Source organism: Camponotus floridanus, unplaced genomic scaffold, assembly GCF_003227725.1.
Source record: "Camponotus floridanus strain SB8 unplaced genomic scaffold, Cflo_v7.5 scaffold12, whole genome shotgun sequence".
Lineage (NCBI taxonomy): Eukaryota > Metazoa > Arthropoda > Insecta > Hymenoptera > Formicidae > Camponotus > Camponotus floridanus.
Genome location: NW_020229237.1, coordinates 2,131,694 through 2,156,888, shown reverse-complemented (window position 1 = coordinate 2,156,888; position 25,195 = coordinate 2,131,694). Strand labels below are relative to the sequence as shown.

Below are 25,195 nucleotides of genomic sequence, written 5' to 3'. Positions count from 1 at the left end.
TTTTATAGCGAATTCGATCATTCCCGTAATATACTTCACTAGTGCATATTAAGATTGTTATACGAGAAATATTTAAACGCCTTGACACGATATATAAATTCTCTGATAATGATATAATTAATGTACTCATATATTTTATTAAAGATGACGATATATCGATCATTATTAAAATTGGATTTAACTTTAGAACGTCTATATTATCTTTTTTATGCACTAGTGCGAGCGATTCCGACGCACACAAATTTACTATTAGAATTATATGATTTTTTTGAAAAAAATCACGCTTTCATGATACATGCGTGAATATACGTTCTATAATTTTTACAATTCAAATCATTATAAGATGAAAACAAATAAAATATATAGTTTAATGTAACACCAATAAGAATAAAATTAAAATTTTAAAAGACTCGAATCTAATATTTGATTTTTTAGATTGTAGTGATCCACAAATGTATCAAATGATGGGGAAATAGAAAAATATCACATAAGATTAATTTTTTTTTATTTTTTTTTTCACTTTTAAGAAAGGCATATTAAATTATTGCTCTTATTATTGCTCCTTTTCAATATAGTAATTAATATAATAAACATTAAATGCAATTTTAATAACAAATTTCAATTGACAAAATTTCCAAGTATATAACTGATCATTTTTAATTGAATCTTTTCATGCATAAAACATCAAAAATAATCTTTCTATCCATATTAACAAAATATCATAAATTTTAATCTTTGATAAGTTAATCAACATTTTATCGAAATAACTTTTAGTAATGTATTATCAAATATGAAGCATAAAGTGTTTTAAATAAAATTAATAATTTGTGTGGTTGAAATAAAGGTGCAATTTGTATGTATAATATTGTGTGTATGCACATATACCATAGTATTACATACATAATATTGTATATACACACATACTATACTATTATATATATATATATTACATATTTTCATAATTGCTATTATATATATATATATATATACACATATATAAATATACATATATCTCTACATATATATCTATATATATATATATATATGTATATAAAATTTGTCATTCCATATATAGAAGACAATTTGACTATAAACAATCTCTAACATTATGGTTCATTTTCATCATGCAAAACGTGTTTTCTTATCATATGGTAAGCCATTCCTATTGTCAAGCAAGCTATTGCTGTTCCTTGTGCAGCAACTCGTAGTTGTATCAGATACATCTGTGTAGATATCTTCCTGTTCTTGAAAGCATAAGCACCATAGCCACAGATACCCGTCAAACCTATTAAGCCTATTTAAAAAACAATATATATATATATATATATATATATATTTATATAATTTATATTAATGATGTACATGTTATTTATATCTTTACATGTTTTATATATGCATACATACTTGCTACAAGAAATGGTGATTTCCGACCTTTTTCTAATAGTTTGTCTGACAATGTTTGATCCGTATATATATCGTCATCATTAGTGGCCATTTTTGAAAAAATTCAGTTTCCGTTAACCTGAAAAGTAATTGATTTTAAAAATCATTCACTTGATTGCAAAAATTGCATATTAGATTAAATATTTTGAGATTTGACTTCTAGCAAAGCTTATCTTTAAAAAAAAAAAAAAAAAATATATATATATATATATATATATATATATATATATATATATATACATTTACTACTTCTACTCAATTAATTAAATTATAAAAGATAATTTAATAAAATTGAGAACAAAATATAGATTTCTATTTGTATAGATTTTTCTTGTATATCAATATTAATGCACTATAAACAATTAATAACTGTGCATAAATTATCCTTTAAATAAATAAATTCAATTTTGTCATTATATCAGTATTTCATCATCTCCTTGATTACACATATCTCATTGTTAATATATTTAATTTTATTTACTTTTCTTTCTTTTTATATATATGTATAAAAATTGCACACTTATGTGTAAAATATATTATTACATTATATTATTATAGAAATTTAAAATTTATATATATATATATATATATATATATATACACCTGCTCTTATCTAATTCAAGGTCATGACAAAGATCATAGTTCTGTCTTTGTTTTTTTTTCTTTTTTCGACATACAGTGTATAATTAAAATTGATATATAATAATTATTCGCCAACAATAGGTAAAATTGATATCATTTAATTATAAAGCTATAAGTTATTCAAATTGTATTTATCTCAATATTACTGAGATATCTAACCTAAATTCAAATCTAAATTCTTTTAAAAAAAGGACCTATAAAAGTAGAAATTCTCATAACAATCAAAATCCTTCAATAATTCGCATAAATTTTCTCTTAATTTTGTCATATCGAATTTATCGCACTTTGAATCATACCAATATATTAAATATAATTATCGGCGACTACACATTCTTTCTCATTTGTTAATTTACTATATATTCTATCAATGTATTTTTGACAATTCTCTTCGTATAAATAATAAAATCTCCGACAGCTCCTATCGATCGTTAATTACATTCTGCTCACCTTCATATACTCGGTAGAACGTAGAGCATCAATAAAAATGATGTATTCAAAAATCTCAAGTATAGGCTGCGTTCTGTAAAACACATATGTGCGCAGGATGGCGTATGTATCGCGCATATATACGTATCTGTGCGCATACGTGCTTTACGAAACGCAGCTGTAATTACGAAGATTTGTTCTCTGTAACTGAATTTTCTCGTTAGTCAAGAAGAAGAACTGAACCTTTTGCATTAGTGTACATTAAAAATGTTTGCGCTAGATACATATTTGCACATGGAAAGAAAGAGAGGAAGAACAAAAAGTGCAAGTGCTTTCAGCTACAGAGAACATATACAGGAGAGATCTAAATTCTTTGTCCTGATTGGTTAAACGCCATTCTACTTGGAAATACTACCCGCGAGATAAAGATTTTAGTGGCCAATCAGGACAAAGTATTGAAGCTCTCTTTGTTCTGATTGGTCAATTCCATGCTACTATTTCTGAACGCAACTCTTCCAATAAATTTCCGAACACAATCTATGTTTTATATATTCCATGCTACGAAGCTGCCAGATCTCCGCCGCAAGCAATATGCAACACCTTGTGGAGGGGATAACGGGGATGTAGCGTAACATACGTGTGAGCTCCGAACTCACACGTACGTTACGTTCACATCCTCGTTATCCCCTCCACAAGGTGTTGTATGTTGCTTGCGGCGGAGATCTGGCAGCTTTGTGCTACGATAAAATCTGTTCAACCACAAACATTTATTGACACGTGAATTAATCATGAAGATATTTATCTCTCCCTTTATAATGTAAAAGTAACGAGAACAGCTGGTATTTGTGTTTAGACCACCATAAGATCACCGTTTTCCAGAATGATATGTGATATTAAATTAGAAAGAGTGACTTCGAATAACAAACACATCTTTGTATTCTTTCCACGTCATTTTGAGTATGAATCACTCAATGTACGTATGTATGATTACACGACAATGCCTATTGTTTGAGCATTGAAAATGATCTCGTGAGAAATCAAATTGAATCACGTGAAAAGCTTAAGCAATTAAGCCTTAGAGAATCGAGACTTCGTTTTTCAAACGATTTTCAAAAATGTGGAAACCCTTCGAAGCTGGCAGTTCTCCGGTGGACTGGTGTGAGGGAAATTACAGTATTTCACCCAGCATCGCCGAATTTATGAATACAGTTCGTATATATTTATATATTTGATATACATAACTCAAAATTACAAGTCAAATACATGTACCTATCGATGTCACATCAGATCTATTCTGTAAATTTTAATGCATGCATATAACTATAATAAATTTATTTTACATATAACTAAAATCCTATATACCTACTATATACCTTGTAATTATAATAACATATGCATTAATGTTACAGAATAAATGTCAATAATTTGTTATATTATCTCTATATATGCATTGGTATTTACAAATATTACATACATACAAGTTATTTATATCAAAAAGTAATTTATTCTTTAAAAAAATTTAAAATGTTACTTAAAAATTTCAATTTAACAGAATGTTCTACTTTTATATATTAAATATGATTCTCTCTCCCTCTCTCTCTCTTTCTCTCTTTTGTAGAACTGTGTAGATGTTTTTGGAGAAAACCAAAATTTATATTATTATTAAATGGCAATTATAATTGAATTAGATATAAATAAATATTATAGAAGTATGAAAAGATCATGTTTTTACTCTTATTGAGGATTGTCATAATAAAAGAAGCATGGTTTCATTGGTTGTAAGATCAAATTGTCATAAAAGAAGCATGATGTCACTGGTTGTAAGATCAAATTGGTTGTTCACCATTTAACTTTTTATTTTTTAGTTCAGTAATGTGGTCTTCCTGTTACTTCCACCTGTGCTCATGCACTTATTTAGAGATTATGGTCGCTTTGTGAATCCTGGGATTCATATAATTTGGTTCTTATTAATGATAGTGGGACTTAGTAGTGCATATTTTCATGCTACTTTGTCCTTAATTGGTAAGAATCATGAATATATTGATTAATAATTAAGAAATAATGATCCATACTGTAGTTACTATTAAAATAATGTTGGGTTAATTATTGTTGGAAAAATTTATATATAATAGGTCAACTTTTGGACGAATTAGCTATTTTGTGGGTATATATGGCAGGATTTTGCATGTTCTTTCCAAGAAGATATTTTCCAAATATCTTTCGTAACGATAGAAAGCTTTTTTCTATATGTGCAACATTACCGACTTTGATTGCTACTGGTTTGGGTATACTACATCCAGCTGTAAATGCTTTCGCGTTGATGAGTTTGGGTATACCGGCGTTCGGATTTCTGATCATAGAACTAAAAAGGTAATTTAAATAGAAATTTATTAACATAAATATCAATATAGAAATAAATATGTTAGATTATATATATATATATATATATATATATATATATATATATATATAGAATTATACAAATTTTAACAGTCTTATAAATTTTAAAGGACTACATCGATAAGAGTATACAGGCTGGGGCTGCGATGTGGTGCCATGTGGATATTATCGGTGACTTGTTGGTTAAACGATCGTTTATTTTGTGATACATGGCTAAATCTTAATTTTCCTTATCTCCATGCGCTGTGGCATCTGTTTATCTTTATTGCAAGTTACACTGCGGCGGGGCTATTTGCATATTTTGCCGTACAGGATGAAAAGCCGCAACAATTGCCAGTACTTAAATATTGGCCCAGAGATGATTTCGAACTCGGTATACCGTACGTGACTATTCGAAGTTATATGAAATTAAACTACAATTCGAATATATAGCTCTTTTTGTAAAGGCTTTTAGACTAGGCAACTAAAACTATAATGCATTATTATTACAATGAGTTTTTGAGTTTTATACGGTATGAAATATACATATATATGGTTTTGCAATTTATATAAATGTTTATTTTTTAAAAATTAAAGTTAATTTTTTTAAAATATTTTGTAAAAGTAAGTTCTCTCGTTTTACAGAATCACATAAGAATGATGCTAGGGATTAAATACATTATGAAAAATTTTAAAAATAAACATGTACAAAAATACAGTGATATTAAACATTTAAAAAAAGCTTAAAAGTAATAATATTATGATTCATTAAATAAGTATGTGATATTTAATTTGAAAATATATGAGATATAATTTGAAATGAATTTATAATGTAGAATTAAAAAATTATTTATTACATTATTTATTATAATACTTTGAATCTATTTCTTATTGATTTAACAAATCAATTTCTTATTGATTTAACATGTTGAATGAGTGAGTCTCAGAAACTAATAAGTAAATTATTTTTTTTGTAATATTCTAATGAATATTTCTATTTAGAAGTTAATTTTTTCTCTTAGTGATATTATATGTATACAGATGGTAAGATAAGATATCCCTCTTACAAAACAGATCTTATAAAAAAAGCAAATCTAAACCAGATCTTATAAAAAATTTATAAAATATGACATTTATATATTATAACAGATTGTTTTAAGTTGTAGGCAATGTCATTATGTATTTCTGCATATAGATATTGACACTCACAAACAAAATTTCTTCACATGATTTTTAAATGTTAAAAAAATCGATTTTTATTATACGATTATGTATATTAGCAAATTAAAAATAATAGATTGATTATATTGTGATATGTGTAGTCTTGTTAAACTTTTTTACAAAGGACTATTTTTATATGTTGTCTAATCGTTACTTAAAAATGCAGTGTGCAATTTATATTTTAAATACCTATAATGTGAAAATATATAGCATAGATATATTCAACTTACACATGTAATAAATTATATATATGTATGTGTTAAAATTCCTGAATGTATAATAATGTGTGTGTATGTGTGTGCATATATATACACATAGAAAGAGAGCGTGTATATACACATACATATAAATAATATACTCATGATTTTATAGTTATCTACAATTTGAGACTGTATTTATATATGTGCAATAATAAAAAGATATTACGAATAAATAGTTTTCTAGTCATATTGTATATGATATATATGTATATTTATATACTAACTGAGTGAAATTACAATAAAATAGGGATGTGTATATTAACATCTGTATGTTTTACAGCATATAATTTATATATGTACAATAATTTTATTTTATTTTTTTTTGTATCTTATTAAATAAAAATTTAAAAATTTAAAAATATATAAACTTGTATAAATGATATAATTAAAAATCGGAAGATTTTTTATCACATTCGCATTTAAAATATATAACATTTTATTCATTTTCATCATACTCGCCTCTGAAGTACATAACATTTTTGTCAGTTTCGTGGACCTTGACTTCATAAAGTAATTTTGGGTTGGACATATGTTTCTTCAACTGCTCAAAAATGTAAACAGCAATATTTTCAGTGGTAGATATTGTGTTGTTTGTAAAATGTTCTACTTGTTTATCTATATTTTTATGATCCATTTCATCTATCACCACTTTCTGCATGCATTCTTTTAAATCTGATAAATTAAGAACCATGCCTGTTGATGGATCTATGGGTCCGCGGACGGTTACTTCCACTGTAAATGAAACTTAATTAAGTTTCTCAAGAAATCTCAATTTGATATCTAAATGTTAAAATTTATTTAATATAAGAAAGAAGAAAAGGGGAGTTAAGAAAAGAATTCAAAAACTATAATATCTAATCACATTCCACATCATAAGTATTTGCTATCCTTTTCTTGCAAATTTCATATTTATGTATTAAATAATAATGTACTTAAATTTTATTTTAAAGTTATATAACAATTTAATTTATACTTAATGGGAGTATTACTATATGTTTTTCTTAAATACCTTATATAATAAGTTAATAAGTGAAATGTACCTGTATAATTATGTCCATGTCCATAAATGTTATTGCATTTCCCATACACTCTAGCATTATCGTATTCATTTAAAAATGGGCTAAAATATGTTAGAATATTTGAAATTAGTTTAAAGTCCCTCATAGAAAACAATATTTTCTATTTATAAATTCTTCAATCAATTTCAAGTCATTTTATTTTAGGAATAGTTTGAACTTTAACTATATGAATTTTAGTAGAAATTTAACATGTTCTGTGATAGTTAATTAGCAAATCAAGATTATTTATTAAACAAAATATTTCTTATATGTGAAATAGATATGAAATATACAAGCATCATCTTTAATTCTGTTATTATATATTACACTGTATATGTATATATTATATTATTAAATATATTTTCTAATAATACTATTGCACTTATATATTATACCTAGAGCTGTGTGTGTTAGACGTCTAATATAATATATAAAAATCCATTTATTTATTTACTTTCATACCTATTCAAACGATGACAGCAAGATATGTGTTCTTTTCGCGTTAAATAAGCGATTGGTTTTTTCTTAGAGGAAGAATCCATTTTACAACAAGAATATGGAATGTAGATATTATTAAAGGAATGACAGATAAATTAACTTTGGAGATTGGAGAATTGATATTGGAGTCCTCGCGCGGTGACAATACAAAGCTTCAGTTTTAGAATTACCAACAGAGAAAGAATAAAATTTATAGAAATTTAATTTAAAAAAATAAAAAATATAATATAAATTAAAGAAATAAATTTTATTCATAAATGTCTACATATCAAATCTCTAACATATCAGACATTTTGTCTGAAACATTTTTACCTTTTGTACTCGATCTTCGATTTTTGGATAGTATTTTAAAGAGAAGAGGGAAGATTTGGTCTTGAATTTTAAAGTAATTCCTCAGGATCATATAAAGTAGCTGATATTTTTTAAATATTTAGATATATTTTTTATAGATATACTTTATATCTCGTATAAATGTAGAACTCTATGCATATATATATATGCGTATATATATATTTTGTTATAAAAAATAAATTTTCTAGTTTTTATAATTTTGTAGTTCTAAAATAAGCAAAAACAAATTTAAAATTTCGGAAATGCTTATTTAAGTGCTTCGTAATTTATTTGAAACAAAAGTGTATAGATAGTAAAATAAAAAGATATTTTTTTCAAAATCAAGTAATCTGAAATATTTTTTTTTGTAAAATGTATATTTTACACTTAGGGAAACAAATTACTATAATTTTATTAATATACTAGTTTTATATATAAAGCACAAGAATTTTTTTTATATTAGAATTACATTTATATATAAATTATACATATTTTGCTTACATGTGCAACGTTATCTATTTAATTATAGAAGTTATCTATTTAATTATAGAAAAAATCGACAGATTAAATATTAATATATCCAAGTATTAATACATAACAAAAAATGTGTTATCAAAATATTAAATATGTATGTGATATATTACTGATTAAATTCTTTGATAATCTATATTATGTGGAATAATGAATCATGCAAGTGTAATTGTTTGCAAAAACTAAACTGATGTTTCAGCTTTTTAACATTATATTATTTTAATAACAACCCAACAAATTTTAAACAATATATGTGTTTTTCTAATAAATATCGTAATGGCTTATTATATATTGTTTGATTCAGAATGTAAGTATAGAGAAAGTGGAAACAATTAATATTAATGTGCTGATTGTGCTAAGTAAACATATTCCTTGAGATTCGACCAGACTTATTCGCTCCAGAATGAAAAATTCAATGATACTTAAAACGTAAAACAAAGGTACGATATATAAGCAAATTTACAAGATAGAAGCATTATTAACTGTACAAGGTATAACTAGATAAATTTCGATGTATACGATAATCAATCTTCAATTTTTTGTTATTTACAAAAGCGTGCTTACTTAGCGCAAATTACATTAATGCATATAATGGTGCATTGATATTATTAAATCCTGAATAAAGCAACATATAATGTTAAGCAAAGCATGTAAACTATAAATGTAAAATGCATTAGCGATTATAAACTAGTAAATTTTTTTAGCAATAACAATGCATGCATATATATATATATATATATATATATATATATATATATATATATATACCTATATTACATTTTAATTAAAGTATCACCTATCTCATATAAGTTCTTACATTAAAACTACACAAAGATTTTTCATATATTGCTTCCATCTTGTTTCTTTCAGAAAATAATGTACACTATGTGTGTAGAGTTTGAAATTTTTATTATATGTAGCCCCCTTTTATCTCTTGATAAGTATACATATGTTTTGTATGCTAATGCATGTTTCATTATTCATATACATGTAAATAGTTCTACCTATTTCTAATTAACAGCAGAAATTTATTATATATCCTTGAAATATGTATATTGTATTAATATATGATGTGTCTACATAAAATGCAAGATTTTCAATGCAACAATTGTTAAACCAATTTTGGGTGTTATGTTTTCGAGCGTTCCACTAAATAATACATATGCTTGTGTGTACTTTGAAACTACTTTGACAATAATATCGAAGCTTTTATAACATTATGTCAATGTTCTATACTTTTTATAAATATCGTAATAAAATCAATGAATTTTATCATAGCTTGTTGTAAAATTATTGATTATATTATAAAAATGGAAATATCAAAAAAATTATAAAAATATTAAATAATGTAAAAAGATATAAAGAAAAATCTACATTCAAATCTATATCAAATTGTTGCAGTATTCCAACTATAAATATATTTCATATTTTCTATCGATTTCCCTTTTGCTAGATATTTATCTCTATAAGCAAAAAATAGATTAGATTGGATAACACTATATTATTACAGAAAAGTATACACTTTTCGTATCATTGGAAAAAAATATATATCATATCTGCTAATAATATGGCCAATTCAAATTATGTACAAGTTGTAAATTTAGATATATATATAATAGAAAATTTATATATATATATATATATATATATATATAATATATATAAAAGCATTCAAAGTAAAATAAATATAAAACAAAAAATCAGAGGAAAAGAAATAAATAAGTATAAAAAAGGAAAAAATAGAAAAAATAAAATATGCAGTTAGATATATATTAAACATGTTACTTTGATACTTTGGCAGTGCAAGAGTGACAAATAATATCATGTTTTATCATACTTCCTTCACTCTAAAATATGTGAAAAAAACATAACAGTTTTTATAAAGAAACAGAAATAGTTATTTTTTTAATAAATATAATTATATACATTCAAAGTAACATATACAATACTTGCTCTTTGCTATTAAATAAAGAAAAAATATATAATTTGAGAAACTTTTCGTTGTAAAATTATCTAAAAGCTGAAAAAAGTAAATAAGAAATTTATTAATATTTATTGATCTAATATATATATATATGTTATTTATAGTTGCACACTGTAATTTTAAATTTAAAAGACAATAACCTGCTATATATATAATGCTGATTAAAGTAATAAAAATATCAATTTAAAGAGAAATAAAGTGTGTGTGTGTGTGTGTGTGTATGTGTGTGTATATATATGTATATACACATATAATTATAACATTAATTATATAGATAAGCCTCGGGGTGTTTACGACAATTAATCGGATCTTTGATCAGACTGAACAGTGGTACTCAGCGATAGATAGCTTTCTAAATTTCCCTAGACTAATCCGGATGATGTGTCTCTGAAGTAATCGAATTAGATTAACAACTTAGTCTTATTTTATAGAAAACATCTTATTCCAGTAAAATACATTTGTTTATTAATATATATTTGATAAATAAAGATATATTAATTAAAAGAATAATAAAGTATCTTCTATAATTTCTTATGATGTTTTTCACAATTTTTTCGATCAGCTCGACCGCAATTTCTTTCGATGACTGTTAATCTAGTTCGATTACTTCAGAGACACATCATTGATCCGGATTAGTCTAGGGAAATTTAGGAAGTCTATCGCTGAGTACTACTGCTCAGTCCGATCAGAGATCCGATTAATTGTCGTAAACACCCTGTATATTGAAAACAAAAGATTGAAACATACATACACACACATACAATACTGATCAAAAATATTGTATCACTTATAAAAACAGAGAAGTTGTTATTTTAATTAATAAACACATATTGTAGCATGAACTTGGAAGAGAATCCGATAAATCAGATCTATTAATAAAAAATTATAGCATTTACAAATACGCTGGAATCAAATATCACAACGTTAAAATAACTTATCAAGAATGTGTGGTAATATTGAAAGCAAAGGAAGGCTATTTATAAAAATAAAAAATTTTATATTTGTTATATGTTTTAATTTTTTGTCACAATTAAAAGAAGCATAAAATAACAGTAATAAAATCTAATTTGGCAATATTTATATAATGGTAATGTGTTTTTATGATGGATGTAATATTTTTGACCAGTATGTATACACACATATGTATAAAGATATTGGGATGTTCAAAATAATTATCCCCTATATTCTTGTAGACTATAATATTCCACAATTTCGTGGATGGACATAAAGATTTAAAAAAATGTTTACATAAATAATGAAAATTGTCGAGAATGATTATAGCCCAAAAAGATGATATAATGTGTGAGCCATTATATAAAAATGATACTATAGTTTTCATTGAAAGCAGGACGCGACTCAAAAACAAATCTATGTTGAAGTAATATTGTTGCCAGAAAATAACAAATATAAGAAACAACTGATCAGCGTAGATCCGGATTATCGTGAATTTGCTTTTTTATACGTAATAATACTGTTGTATACCACTGATCCAATCTTGAAATTGAATCATATTCCTTAACAGCTTCTGTATAACCTTCAAGATTTTGATCTTCCAAATGTTCTATCAATGTCTGCAAATATACAATAATCATAAATTATTAAGTAAAATATAAATATAAATAAATAAATAAATGTGTGTGTGTACACACACACACACACACACACAAAATATCAATTGATAATTCAGAGACACAAAAGATTACCTTTATTAATTTATATTCTCTAGAATCTTGGAAAGCTGGGTACTGTTCTTGATAACGCTCAATTGCATGTTGGGCATTTAATGAGTCGACGCACAAATGACACAATGCAGCACGGAAGAAATATTCCTTAGCACTATATTTGAGTAAAGAACTTTCTAATGATGCAGATGCAACCTGTTAAATAAATAAGCTTTAAACATTTAAAGTTTATATCAAGTTTACTAAAACTAGAATATTTTCACTAATTTTTTACTACTATAAATATCTCAGGTTTTTACCTGCTCATAGATCTGAATAGCTTTATCATAATTTTCAAGTTGAGCGGCGTATTGTGCAACTTTAAGAAGACACTTATTTGCTGAGGAATTACTTTCTTCACCACGGAAATAATCTGCAGCTTGCTCGTAATGATGTACTGCACGTTCCAAATCGACTGCATCACTTTCGTAAATTTCAGCTATACTTTGATGATGCTTTGCTGCCATTGTGAAACGGCCCATGTCGGTATAAATTTCAATGGCTTTTAACAAACAACTGATCGCTTCTGTAAAGACAGAAACACAAGGATATAAACTTATTATCTTGTTTATTATATACAATATATCTTAAAACATTATTTATACTAAACTTCTTACTAATTAAAAATATTCCTATAAAAAAATTATCATTATACCATTTGTATCCGATTTTTTGAAACAATTGGCAGCATCTACATAATTATTAGCTGCATCATGACGGCCACCTGCTTTTGCATGTAAATCTCCCGCACTGTAAAATGCCTTTCCCGCCGAATTCCATTTTTTTGCCATCTTGAACATATTCGCTGCTCGTTGGTAACATTCTACTGCCTCTTCAACTTTTGATGAGCTTCTGTAAAAGTTTTTAAACGTTGATTTATCAATCTCTTAGGCCTGGTTGCACCAATGTTATTTTAGCTTTAAGCGAGACTTAAATATATGTCTACTTTTATCTTTCTTTCTAAATAAATAAAGACACATATATTTATATATTAAGTTTCTCTTAAAGCTAAAATAATATTGGTGCAACTGGGCCTTAGGGCCATTCTACAATGAGTTATTAATCGATTATTTTTTAAATAATCGATTATGATTAGTCAAGCTGCTTATGACTAGTGATTAATGACTCATTGTAGAATGGACCTTATAACAAAAAGGGTCCTTGTTTCCTATGCAGAACAAAAATATCGTTTATAGATATATACATGTGATACGTATTGACATATACATATATATAATACATACATGTACAGAAATCACATTATAAGAGGTGATCGAAATTTAAATAGTAATATATAATTATTCGTTGAAATAAGAAATTTCTCGCGACTTGCGATAGAATAATGCGCTAGAATAACGTAAAATCGTGAGAAAGCGAGATTTATACGCTCCCAATGAAATGAGTATGAGTGATAAATCGATCAGCTTACCCGAACAGTGCGCCAAAGAAGCCTTTCGACGATGACAGCTTTTTCTCGGCCTCTGCCACCAATTGCAATGCCTTCTGCTCACTATCGGCCATGACGACGTCGCCGAATTCTCGTGGGTTTTTTCAGAAGTCTCGGCTCATCAACTGTGCACTTGCTAAATCTCAACTCCGAATCTCTCTTTATCGCGAGACGTCACTAAAACCGAAAATACGACGAATCGTCAGTGCATCGAGCATCATCACCGTCAGGGTCGCCAATCTGCCAACGAAAATACTTACCTACGTCGAACCTCTCTGGTCGAACAGCGCATTCAAGATTGACACTGCGCATTGAAATCACTGTGTGACCGGAGCTCTATAGTCTTTGATTATATGAATCAGAGAGAAGACTGAGAGGTGTCATGGCCTACTTTTAGGTGATCCCTGAAAGCGATACTCCCTCTATGGATATTGAAAGTGGGCATGAACTATAAAACTAGTGCCCATGAATATTCTCAGAGGATAATATATAATGAGCACAATTTCTGGTTTTGTTCCGTGCTATGTGCACGAAATGCCGGTAGCACCAGTGCTATATAACAAGATATTTATGTATGTAAATTGATAGCAAATAAATTATTCAATCGCGAAAGATACTGTAATATTCAAAAATGAAATAAATATTTTTCTATATTCATTGTCATATTTATATCTTTTTATTTATAAAACACAAAATGCCTGCTGTGAGATAAAAACATTTTTCGTATTTCTAAATCTTCTTAATTAGCAGTAAACTGATCTTTGATATTTATCAATAATTTTTTTAATTTTTTAAAAATTATTGATAAATATCAAAGATCAGTTTACTGCTAATTAAGATGATTTAGAAATACGATTAAAAATATTTTTATCCCACAGCAGGCATTTTGTGTTTTATAAATAAAAAGATATAAATATGGCAATGAATATAGAAAAATATTTATTTCATCTTTGAATATTACAGTATCTTTAGCGATTGAATAATTTATTTGCTATCAATTTACATACATAAATATCTTGTTACTGATGGTGCTACCGGCATTTCGTGCACATAGCACGGAACAAAACCAGAAATTGTGCTCATTATATATTATCCTCTGAGAATATTCATGGAACTAATTTTGTAGTTCATGCCCACTTTCAATATCCATAGAGGGAGTATCGCTTTCAGGGATCACCTAAAAGTAGACCATGACACCTCTCAGTCTTCTCTTTGTATGATATTTAAAAAGGATCTATTCAAAGATATATCAATAATAATATTTCTGTAATGAAATTCAGCAGTTGGTAACATTAGAAGCAATTTAATTTTGTATGCTTTGAGTCACGCGCACAAAAATTTTTCATTTAACGAATTTTTTACTTTATTTCGAATCGATAAGGTTGTTGATCGCGTGACGATGTCTTTTTTATACAGGCAGGAAATAAAATCGCTACAGGAAGGAATGCCAAATACGTTTATAATCGGCATAATTATACATAGTGCAAATGTAAAAACGTTTATTGCCACTCAAGCAAAATGTATGTATTCACATATATACAGTTTTTTCCTATTTTATTTAGATTAACTTATGATCGATATGATAAAAAATTATAAAAATAATGCATTCAATTTACAGAAATATCAAATATTAAAGAGAATTCACGTAATTATCTTCGAAAAATAGAAAACATTTTTTTTTATATTAAATTATTACTATTTATCTATTTATCTTATTTTGATGAATTGAATAAATTGCATGTTTATCGAATTTCTTTTTAAATGAAAAGTTTTATTTTTTAGATAAAATAAAAAATAAGAGAGGTTTTATTCCTTACAAGAATAAAGGATTATATCTATAATGTATATATTAATATATAAAATATATCTATATTATATTTTTTCTGTATATTCTTTATATATGTACAAGAAAAATATTAATGAGAATAATTGAAAAATAATTAGAAGAATAACTTCTGTCTTGTTTTTTTTAAAGTAAAATTTGAAGATTAAAATTTGAAGAAAGTAAAAGAAAAATAGTTTATATGTATATAATCATATACAAATTTTATTTCTTATTTCTTCAAATTTTACTTTAAAAAAACGATATGAAAATTCTTTTCCTAATTGTTTCTTAATTATTCTTATTTTTTTCTTGCCTATACGGACATAAATTATATAGAAGCAAGAAAAAATTTTATATATATGTATATATTTATATTTGATTATATGAACTTTATTTTCGAACTTTTATTTTACCGATTCTTGCAGTTAACAGAGGTGAACGTAGCGTGTGGACATTTACTTTACGGGATACAGAAGAAGATTTTATTAATGTCACAGTATGGGGTAGTACAGAATTTGTAAAAAAAATATCGTCCACATTTAATATCGGATCTGTAGGTACGTAAATATATATATATATTACAAAGTTTACTTTAAAAAAATACTATTTTTCTAAATACTATTTTATTATTTTTTCTCTATATATAGATACAGATTGTATAAGAAAAAAAAACATATATAATCATATTTTATATATAATTATATATACCCTAACAGGTATCCCGATCTCCTATGGATATCCTTTGGATATCTTTCGGACATGTGTGCTGTTAGGGTATATATATATATATATATATATATATATATGTGGTCCTTTTTTCTAAGTTTATATAATATTATACATTTTAAATATTTTCGGAAATTTATTTAAAATATAAATTGTATTTAATTATCATGTAAATTATTATCATAATAATAATTTTAATATGGCTATATTAATTTTTATAATTAAAATAGAATTGTGATATTTTTTTAATATAAACAAATCTTATGTTAATAAGATTATTTGTTTTACAGTGGAAGTGATAAGTGCAAAAATCATGAAACGCCAGCCTAATGATAAAAATGAATTATTCGTACCATCGGTAACCAGTCCTTTCACTCTAATCGTAAACGAAGGTACAGCTCTGATACATAATCACGATGCGCCTACTCGTGAACAATATAAAAACTTGCTAATGCGACCTGTCAAAAGTGTGACTTTCGCGAAAAACTTGAAAGATGTTTTGGATAATATCGATGCTTTATGTAATCGCTCAGTTGATCTTCTCGTCGTCGTCACGTTTGTAAGTTTTATAAATAATATTAATTATTAAATTGTATTATATTTCTTAAACTAATAACAAATAATTTATTTAATGACGATTATTAATAAATAAATAAATAAATAAGTGTATTTGTAATATGAAAACTGTAAGTATTTTTTATTAAAATAATATTAATGTTAAAGTTTCACTTTATCAATAAAACCATTGTCTTTATACTCATATAAATATTAATTTGTATCTATTAATTAAATTATATTGTAGATCGGCGATACACGTAATATAATAACTCGGATTGGACGAGCTTTAACATGTCGCAGTTTCGAAGTCACAGATGGATCGACGGATAATACAGTATCGTTGATATTATGGGACAAGGATTGGGTGGAGAGATCCGCTTTATGGGAACCGAAACAAACGATATTATTCTTGGTTGACGTTCGCATTGCATACGATGAATATAAAAAGAAAATGGCATTAAGTATTTGTATGTTGAAGATCTAACATTTTTTTAACTCAAATTTTATACAATCTTTTAAAATTCTATATGAATATGTATATTATTAGATATATATATATTAATAATATATATATATATATATATATATTATAATATATATATTATTAGACATTTATAGTGATATATATATATATATATATATATATATATATATACATATGTATATATATCACATTAGATATATCACAACACATTAAAATTATTTATAAATAGATAATTTTAAAAATATTTAGATAAAATTTAACATAACTAAATATATATTTGTACAATAGTATGCATCGCTAATCAATGTATAAACGAAAGAAATTATTATTATATTTGCTACATTATTTTTATTGTACATACAGCAAGAAGAACGCTAATTACAGAATGTCCGGATGTACCTCAAGCCGCAAGCATTATAAGTGCGATACAGCATTATGATCCTGATTCCATATGCAGTGACTCGTTCACTATTCCAAATCGTAAGAACAGCAATCAATTTATATTGAGTTTAATATATTTTTAATGTAAAAATAACTTTACAATGTATTTATATAGACTTATATATCATTTAAATTTTAATATGTTTGCTACTGTATTTTTAAAATGCACATGAAAACCATCTGCTCCATACAGAGATATATTTTAAGTTTTATTTGATAAAACAAATATTTTTAATAATATATAAAAAATTAATTATTAAAAAATTATTGTTGTCACACATATGTAACATATAATAGTGTTTGTGATTACTTATAAACATTTATACTAATCTGATTTTTAGTAATTAAATGATTATAAGTATTAAAACTATTTAAAATATATTATATATAAACGGTTACGCTGATGCTATAATATTGGCGTAAATTAGCTTATACGATTTTAAGTTAATATTATAGTTAATTATATAGCTATGCTATTAAATCATTAATGGAAGCCTGCAAATGTAAAGCATCTCAATTTTATGTATATTTGCATAAATTATTTTATATTGTATAATAAGTATGGTAATGATAAAAATGTGTCTTTTTCTTTAATTATGAACATAAAATTTGCGCAATTAATTTTTGTGTAATTTTGTTATTATTAATTTATATTATTAATTGTATATTAATAGCAAACACTATCACGACTGTAATGACAATACAACAAATCACGGAGAAGTTACAGAAAAATTCGAATATGGAAGGTGAGAGATTTCAATTCGCAACAATTGTGAAAGCTTCGGTGACTGAAATGAATTTGGATGGTTTACTTAAAGATTTGATATCTATAAAATGGTATTTTAATATATCATAAGATTCCATTCATAAGATAACAGTAATTTAAAAAATCGACAATACTATCACATTTACTACTATATTTTTAGCGCTCTATGTAAAAAGATTGTTCCGGATGTGAAAGAGTCTTGTATGAATTTGAATTGCCCATCAGGCAACGGAATCCAGGCACCACTAAATACCGTAAAATTTAACATAAAAATCAATTTGAAGGATGACACTGGATATCTCATCGGATGTCGTTTGACTGGTGATATTGCAGAGCGAGTTGTTGGATGTACAGTTGATGAATTTAAGGTAATCAATTTAAATTAATTAATGTTAAAAACAGTTGTTTCCAACTATATTCATACAAAATGTGATAATTCTTAATTTTTTTTATTAATTAAAGGACAGTAAAAGAAATAAATTGAATTAAAATTAAAGCATATATAAAATAATTATGTATGATTTCTAAATATTTTAATTTTTTGTATTCGTCTTAGCTTTAAAATTGTTTTAATACAGTATAAAAAAAGAAATTATTATTATTATAGGCAATGACAGTAGAAGAACGCGCTAAATTGAAATGGTCATATTTATTAGAAGAGTGCAACATTCGTCTGCATATTATCGGGTCGACATCTGCCTTTCCATATGTTTTATATAACATTTTATCTATTCAACATTGTCTCGACGAGGCAACTGAACAACTTATGCTTGAAGTTTAAACATTAATATATCTTCTTTTAGTTGCTCCGATTTGATATAAATAATTCGTCATAATTTGTGATAAAGATTACACACATTACTGTGTATAACTCTTCATTTTATATACTTAAGATTATTAATATGATTTCATTTAATATGATTTTATTTATTTGTTATAATATTTGTTCATTTGTTTATTACTTATTTAATACATGTATAAAATTTATTCGTACAATTGTTTTATCTACATTTATCATTTAAATAATAAGTTAAATTTATGTGTCAAGTATATATAAATGCATACGCATATATATATATATATATATATATATATATATATATATATATGTATATATAAAGATAAAAGAAAATTACAAATAAATTCCAATTTAAAAAATATATTTTGTTTATATTTTTATTATATATAGTTTCAACGTAATAGTATAAATTTAATGTTATATGTCACAAAAAATTGACAAAGAAGTCAACAAATTGAATTTTATAATGATAAAAAAAGGAAATAAATACATTATAATATTATACAAATATTATACTTTATAGTTTATAATATAATTACTGTTTCTTGCATTCTAAAATTTAATTTTTAATAGTTTATGTGAAAAAAGTTCATGTAAACATTATATAGATACGTAAACAAATTATGTAATTTTGAAGCTAAGTGAACTACGAAAAAAACTCATCCTATTGTAGGTAAATAAATCTTTGCATATGATAAAACAGTAATTTGATGTAAACAAAGCGTTTATTTTATTATTTTTAACAGCTATAAGATCTATAAATTTTCAATAATAAAATTGGATAAGCTCAAATATTGAGATGATTAAAATAATTGATGTAATTATAATATATTTAATGCAGTCAAAACGGTCGATAATGTCGATCTTCAATTATCCTCGGATCAATTATCATTGAATCATATGATGGTGACGCAAATTTTAATGACTTCATTCACTGCACCACTGATATACCAGTTCAGTGACTGCAGCACCTTGCATTGCATCTTGTCCTTGACGTTATCTTGTTGATAATTTAATCAAAAGTTTTATCGTTACTGCCAGCTGCTTACGTTTTTTCCTAATGAAAAGAAATCCATAAAAAAAGAAAGAAAAACAAAAGTCTATTGAATCAAAAGTGCAATATCTCGTCTTCCAAAAAAATGACACTCTTTTATTATGTTTACAAAATACAAATAATAATCGGATATTATTACTTATGTGTAAATGCTTTAAAAAATAACAGTGGCTGTCAATGCGGAAACAGATTGAATCGTCAGGCAATTTTCAATCCGCAAGCAGGATATTGTGTCATAGATAATTCTAAATTTGATGCGATTGACATAAACGAGGAGAAAACGAAAAAAATGATTAAGATAAATGCTGGGACATATTTTATAGGAACGAATAATCCAGTTATTGTAGCTGATGGGGAAGGACCAAAACGTGAAGTGATATTAGATAGTTTTTATATAGACAAATTCGAAGTAAGTAATGAAGAGTTTGCAACTTTTGTAAAAAACACTGGATATGTAACGGAAGCAGAAAATTTTGGAGATTCTTTTGTCTTTGAAGATCTTTTAACACAAGATATGAAAAACAAAATCACCAAAACAGTTGCACAAGCTCCTTGGTGGATGCCTGTGAAACAAGCTTCATGGCAACATCCAGAAGGACCTGATTCAAATATCACTTGTAAGTATAAAAGAAAGAAAAATTTGAACATTTTGTTTATTGAATTTTTATAGGATTCATAATACTGTCTTTATTAATCTAATTATTAATTAGAAAATATTTAGACAGAATGGACCATCCTGTTATTCATGTCTCCTGGAATGATGCAATTGCTTATTGTAACTGGATGAAAAAGAGATTGCCAACTGAAGCAGAATGGGAAGTCGCATGTCGTGGTGGACTTACAGATAGGCTATACCCTTGGGGAAATAAATTTATGCCAAACAATCAGCACAAGTAAACTTTTTAAATTTCTATTTACAAATATTATATTATTCACATATATCATTGTGTATATGGATCTTTTATTCTAATAATACATAATAAAAAATTTGTTTTATTCTTATCTTGTAGAGCCAATATTTGGCAAGGCAATTTTCCTACAAAAAACACTGAAAAAGATGGGTACAAAGGTACATCGCCAGTTACAATGTTTCCACAAAATAAATATGGTTTACATAATATTGTTGGAAATGTTTGGGAATGGACAGCTGATTGGTGGATAACAAGGCATTCAAGTGATCAACAAACAAATCCTGTAAATAATATGATATAATAAAAAAATTTATAAGTGTGATATGATATATAAAGATTTATTAAGTTTATGTAATAAGTTTTTTTATAATGAAGTATACATATGTATATGATATGTATATGATATGCAGGATTTGTATTGTGAAATAGTTTTTATATGTATTGTGTTTTATTTATTATATTTTTAGGTTGGTCCATCTAGTGGTAATGATAAAGTAAAAAAAGGTGGCTCTTATCTTTGTCACAAGAGTTATTGCTATAGATATAGATGTGCTGCACGTAGTCAAAATACACCTGATACATCAGCTGGGAACTTAGGCTTTAGATGTGCTACATCAGCATAACTAAAATAAGGAACTTTCTGTAATTATTGTTTTTTCCTTTTTTAAAAACCTGTAATTTATTTAATTTTCACATAATTAATATGTATTTCTTGTATTTCTCTTTCTTATATTTTTAAGAAGAAACTTCTAGATAGTGGGCAAATTGTTTTTGAAGCTTGGAAAATTCTAAGGCATAAGTGACATTTGCCTGATAACTTTCCATCTGAAATTATATATCCATAAATTTATCTGATAATGATTATTTACTTATCACATGATATTTTTATGTTTTTTCTCTTATACTTTCGAATGATAACTTGTAATTTAATCTTCTTCCCGCCTAAACACTTAAAGCTGTCAAACTGATAGACATGAAATAACGTTATTGGTTCTTTCGTGAATTAGTAAGTTCATTTAGTGACTTATACTCGATGTTCATTGGTCCAAATTGGGTTTTGTTATGCACGCATGTACAGCATGTCAATTTATGTGCGATAGCCTTTATGTTGACTGTACAAAGCAAAAGATTCTTAACCTCATATCAAGCATGTTAAAAATTGAATTTTTATAATTTTTATTTAAGAATACGGTAAATAATCAAACATTTTTTAATGTTTATTTTTTATATATAATTATCTTTTTACTGCTCAATTACTTTTTATAAGAATGTTAAACATGATTTGAATGCTAAAATAGAAAATAGATATTTAATATATTAGTTTAATGTTATTTTTTTATATTTGCAGATATTAAAATTATTATTCATAATTTATAAAGAAGAGTTTCATATATTATTTTCAATCTTTAAAAAATATTAAAATACATGAAACATGAGTTGTCAAAAAGGAAATACTAGTCGATCAAGGTCTCAGAAATATCAGAATCATACAGCTTTCAAAAATAATTTGCATGATAACTCTAAGAAAATAAAGTTTATTAATAATATTGAAGTCGCCAATGTTTGTGAACGCTGTAAAAAGATAATAGAATGGAAGATCAAGTATAAGAAATACAAAGCACTTAAAGCTCCAGTAAAATGCATAAAGTGTGAACAAAAAGCTGTGAAACACTCTTATCATAATATCTGCTTACCTTGTGCCAAGCAGAACGAAATTTGCCCAAAATGTGGAAAGAAGAAAGAAATTGTAGAAGGAAAACCTAGTAAAGAAGAACAAATTAAATTGGATGAAGAATTTAAAATAATTTTAAAAACAATGTCAGAGAGAAAACGAAGAACATTTTTACGTTACATGAATCAACAATTGAGTATGTATTTTATATCTTGAGTGTTAAATTATTTAATAGAAAATCTAATTTTTACATAAATAATAATATATGAAAATAATATAGTTCCAAACATATAATTTTTATCCCATTTTATTTTTAGCAAAAAACACAAAAAATAATAATAAACAACATATGTCTGGATTAGATATAGATACAAATGGAGATGATAGAGAAAATAAAAGTGAGGATAAAATAGATCTCAAAAGAAGAGAAGATTTACTAACAAAACTGAAATCATTAGCTTTTACAGAAGAGGAAAATGATTTTGATAGTGATAGTGATATTGAAAGTGAAGATAATAGTTCTAATAATGATATCGATTGATTATGTAATAAAAATTTTATTACAATTTTTTAATAAAAAACAATTTTTTGAATTTTTATTGAAATTTAATCATATTAAAAAGGAATTAAATGAATAATATTTCAATATATGATATAGTATTATTTCAATATGATTTCATTATAATTTCCATCAGAGATGTTATATATAGTTATAATATACATTAAAAAATATCTTTCTTTAAAAAACAACTTTAAAAAAAGTAAATTTCTCAAAATTGTAATATAATGCAGCAATTTGGAAATCAAAATCTTATTTAGCATCAAAAACTATACAAAGACTACTTTTTTTCTTTTTTTGTCTCATGTTAGTTGTTCAAACAATATTATTCTCAGACAACAATTTGTGTGCAGTCGTATATATTTTCTGCAAGAAACAGGCTAAATATAAATATTTATACTTAATATGTAATCTTTATTTAACGGGATTCATGTATTCAGACACACGAATATATATACACACATCACACTTTAGTATAAAATTAAATTTTCTCTTAAGGTTCTTCACTGTAGCCATATTAACTTATGATATCAAAAGCAAAAACTATTTTTCCTGCAAGATTTATCAAAATTAACTTTTTAAAGCTTATAATTCTTAATAGCTATTTATATTTGAGAATATGGATTAGAAAAATATGTCAAAGATCTCTTTTCCTTTTTAATTCATAAATTAATAAATAATTATAAAATAACTGTATCTTGAACAACCATTATAAGGTCAATTTAACTAAAAATATAGAATACAGACAATTCATTATTTATTTATTACGCAGGATAATAAAAAAGAGCTTTCAATGTATCTTATTAAATTATCAAACATGAATGATAACATTAAAAAAAATTTATTTATTTTGAAATATTTTGGAAAAAAAAATTCATGTAATTTATCGCTTTTAATATAATCACATTCAATATTTAATATTCGATGTTAATAAGAAATCAGGGGTCTTAATAAATAATAAATAAAATTATAAATTCAATAAATTTTGTTTGGATTTATATGTGATTATTATTATTAATATTAATTTACAAACATTTTAATATTCTTATACAATAGTGATTACTTCCCATTGCACATTTGAGAAGTTATACATATAAAGAGAGACAAATATTTGTGAGACTGTTTTCTCATTCAATTGTCTTCTGATTCTCGAAAATCATCTTATCATCACATTATTCTACTTTGTGCAGCAACTTTTTTAGTTGCATGCAATTTCAATTTCTTTAAAAAGTTTTCATTTTTCTTATTGTGACAAACATAATTATCTTATAATATTCCAGAATCTGTAGAATTTTAATATTCTGGCTTTTGGATAATCATCTATTTCTTTGCATTTATAATGGGGTAAAAGTTATAATAGTACAGTAAATCCTATTTCCCTTTTTTTAAATAGCTTAAAAAATGTAAGTTCAATTACAGCTAGATGTGTCACAGATATCTTTGATCGTTGCACATGTATT

At 25.5% G+C, this 25,195-nt stretch overlaps 7 protein-coding genes across 11 annotated transcripts; 4 read left to right on the top strand and 3 right to left on the bottom strand.

The window, feature by feature from the left end:
- Positions 1 to 1,055: 1,055 nt before the first annotated feature.
- LOC112639939 (HIG1 domain family member 1A, mitochondrial-like) lies at positions 1,056 to 2,789 on the bottom strand. 2 transcript variants are annotated; one of them, XM_025415427.1, is made up of 3 exons: positions 2,382 to 2,505; positions 1,405 to 1,522; positions 1,056 to 1,294 (listed from the first exon to the last, which is right to left on the bottom strand). In XM_025415427.1, the coding sequence occupies exons 2-3, from the start codon at positions 1,493 to 1,495 to the stop codon at positions 1,107 to 1,109; spliced, it is 279 nt and encodes a 92-aa protein (XP_025271212.1). In that variant the 5' UTR covers positions 1,496 to 1,522; positions 2,382 to 2,505; the 3' UTR covers positions 1,056 to 1,106. The 2 variants fall into 2 exon arrangements, with proteins under 2 accessions (XP_025271212.1, XP_025271211.1); XM_025415426.1 differs by lacking the exon at positions 2,382 to 2,505 and adding an exon at positions 2,533 to 2,789 and having other exon boundaries at positions 1,058 to 1,294.
- Positions 2,790 to 3,163: 374 nt separating this feature from the next.
- Positions 3,164 to 5,452, top strand: LOC105259020 (alkaline ceramidase). The gene is made up of 4 exons (XM_011270690.3): positions 3,164 to 3,719; positions 4,377 to 4,533; positions 4,644 to 4,881; positions 5,022 to 5,452. The coding sequence occupies exons 1-4, from the start codon at positions 3,627 to 3,629 to the stop codon at positions 5,341 to 5,343; spliced, it is 810 nt and encodes a 269-aa protein (XP_011268992.2). The 5' UTR covers positions 3,164 to 3,626; the 3' UTR covers positions 5,344 to 5,452.
- Positions 5,453 to 6,772: 1,320 nt separating this feature from the next.
- LOC105259019 (6-pyruvoyl tetrahydrobiopterin synthase) lies at positions 6,773 to 8,053 on the bottom strand. Its single transcript, XM_011270689.3, has 3 exons — positions 7,892 to 8,053; positions 7,412 to 7,491; positions 6,773 to 7,103 (listed from the first exon to the last, which is right to left on the bottom strand). The coding sequence occupies exons 1-3, from the start codon at positions 7,969 to 7,971 to the stop codon at positions 6,808 to 6,810; spliced, it is 456 nt and encodes a 151-aa protein (XP_011268991.1). The 5' UTR covers positions 7,972 to 8,053; the 3' UTR covers positions 6,773 to 6,807.
- Positions 8,054 to 11,272: 3,219 nt separating this feature from the next.
- On the bottom strand, positions 11,273 to 14,263 carry LOC105259018 (alpha-soluble NSF attachment protein). Of its 2 annotated transcripts, XM_011270688.3 has the most exons (6): positions 14,201 to 14,263; positions 13,923 to 14,117; positions 13,149 to 13,345; positions 12,754 to 13,019; positions 12,476 to 12,649; positions 12,194 to 12,343 (listed from the first exon to the last, which is right to left on the bottom strand). In XM_011270688.3, the coding sequence occupies exons 2-6, from the start codon at positions 14,012 to 14,014 to the stop codon at positions 12,194 to 12,196; spliced, it is 879 nt and encodes a 292-aa protein (XP_011268990.1). In that variant the 5' UTR covers positions 14,015 to 14,117; positions 14,201 to 14,263. The 2 variants fall into 2 exon arrangements, with proteins under 2 accessions (XP_025271194.1, XP_011268990.1); XM_025415409.1 differs by lacking the exon at positions 14,201 to 14,263 and having other exon boundaries at positions 11,273 to 12,343; positions 13,923 to 14,190.
- Positions 14,264 to 15,339: 1,076 nt separating this feature from the next.
- LOC105259102 (meiosis-specific with OB domain-containing protein) lies at positions 15,340 to 19,545 on the top strand. Of its 2 annotated transcripts, XM_025415369.1 has the most exons (8): positions 15,340 to 15,460; positions 16,191 to 16,322; positions 16,782 to 17,050; positions 17,294 to 17,516; positions 17,897 to 18,013; positions 18,649 to 18,811; positions 18,901 to 19,108; positions 19,348 to 19,545. In XM_025415369.1, the coding sequence occupies exons 1-8, from the start codon at positions 15,340 to 15,342 to the stop codon at positions 19,519 to 19,521; spliced, it is 1,407 nt and encodes a 468-aa protein (XP_025271154.1). In that variant the 3' UTR covers positions 19,522 to 19,545. The 2 variants fall into 2 exon arrangements, with proteins under 2 accessions (XP_025271154.1, XP_025271155.1); XM_025415370.1 differs by lacking the exon at positions 19,348 to 19,545 and having other exon boundaries at positions 18,649 to 18,720; positions 18,901 to 19,032.
- Positions 19,546 to 20,463: 918 nt separating this feature from the next.
- Positions 20,464 to 22,354, top strand: LOC105259017 (formylglycine-generating enzyme). Of its 2 annotated transcripts, none has more exons than XM_011270686.2 (5): positions 20,464 to 21,210; positions 21,315 to 21,486; positions 21,604 to 21,787; positions 21,972 to 22,146; positions 22,248 to 22,354. In XM_011270686.2, the coding sequence occupies exons 1-4, from the start codon at positions 20,679 to 20,681 to the stop codon at positions 22,125 to 22,127; spliced, it is 1,044 nt and encodes a 347-aa protein (XP_011268988.1). In that variant the 5' UTR covers positions 20,464 to 20,678; the 3' UTR covers positions 22,128 to 22,146; positions 22,248 to 22,354. The 2 variants fall into 2 exon arrangements, with proteins under 2 accessions (XP_011268988.1, XP_011268986.1); XM_011270684.2 differs by having other exon boundaries at positions 22,245 to 22,354.
- Positions 22,355 to 22,901: 547 nt separating this feature from the next.
- Positions 22,902 to 23,717, top strand: LOC105259101 (uncharacterized protein C9orf85 homolog). Its single transcript, XM_011270841.2, has 2 exons — positions 22,902 to 23,372; positions 23,494 to 23,717. Exons 1-2 carry the CDS (start codon positions 22,937 to 22,939, stop codon positions 23,715 to 23,717), a joined length of 660 nt encoding a protein of 219 aa, XP_011269143.1. The 5' UTR covers positions 22,902 to 22,936.
- Positions 23,718 to 25,195: the final 1,478 nt, after the last annotated feature.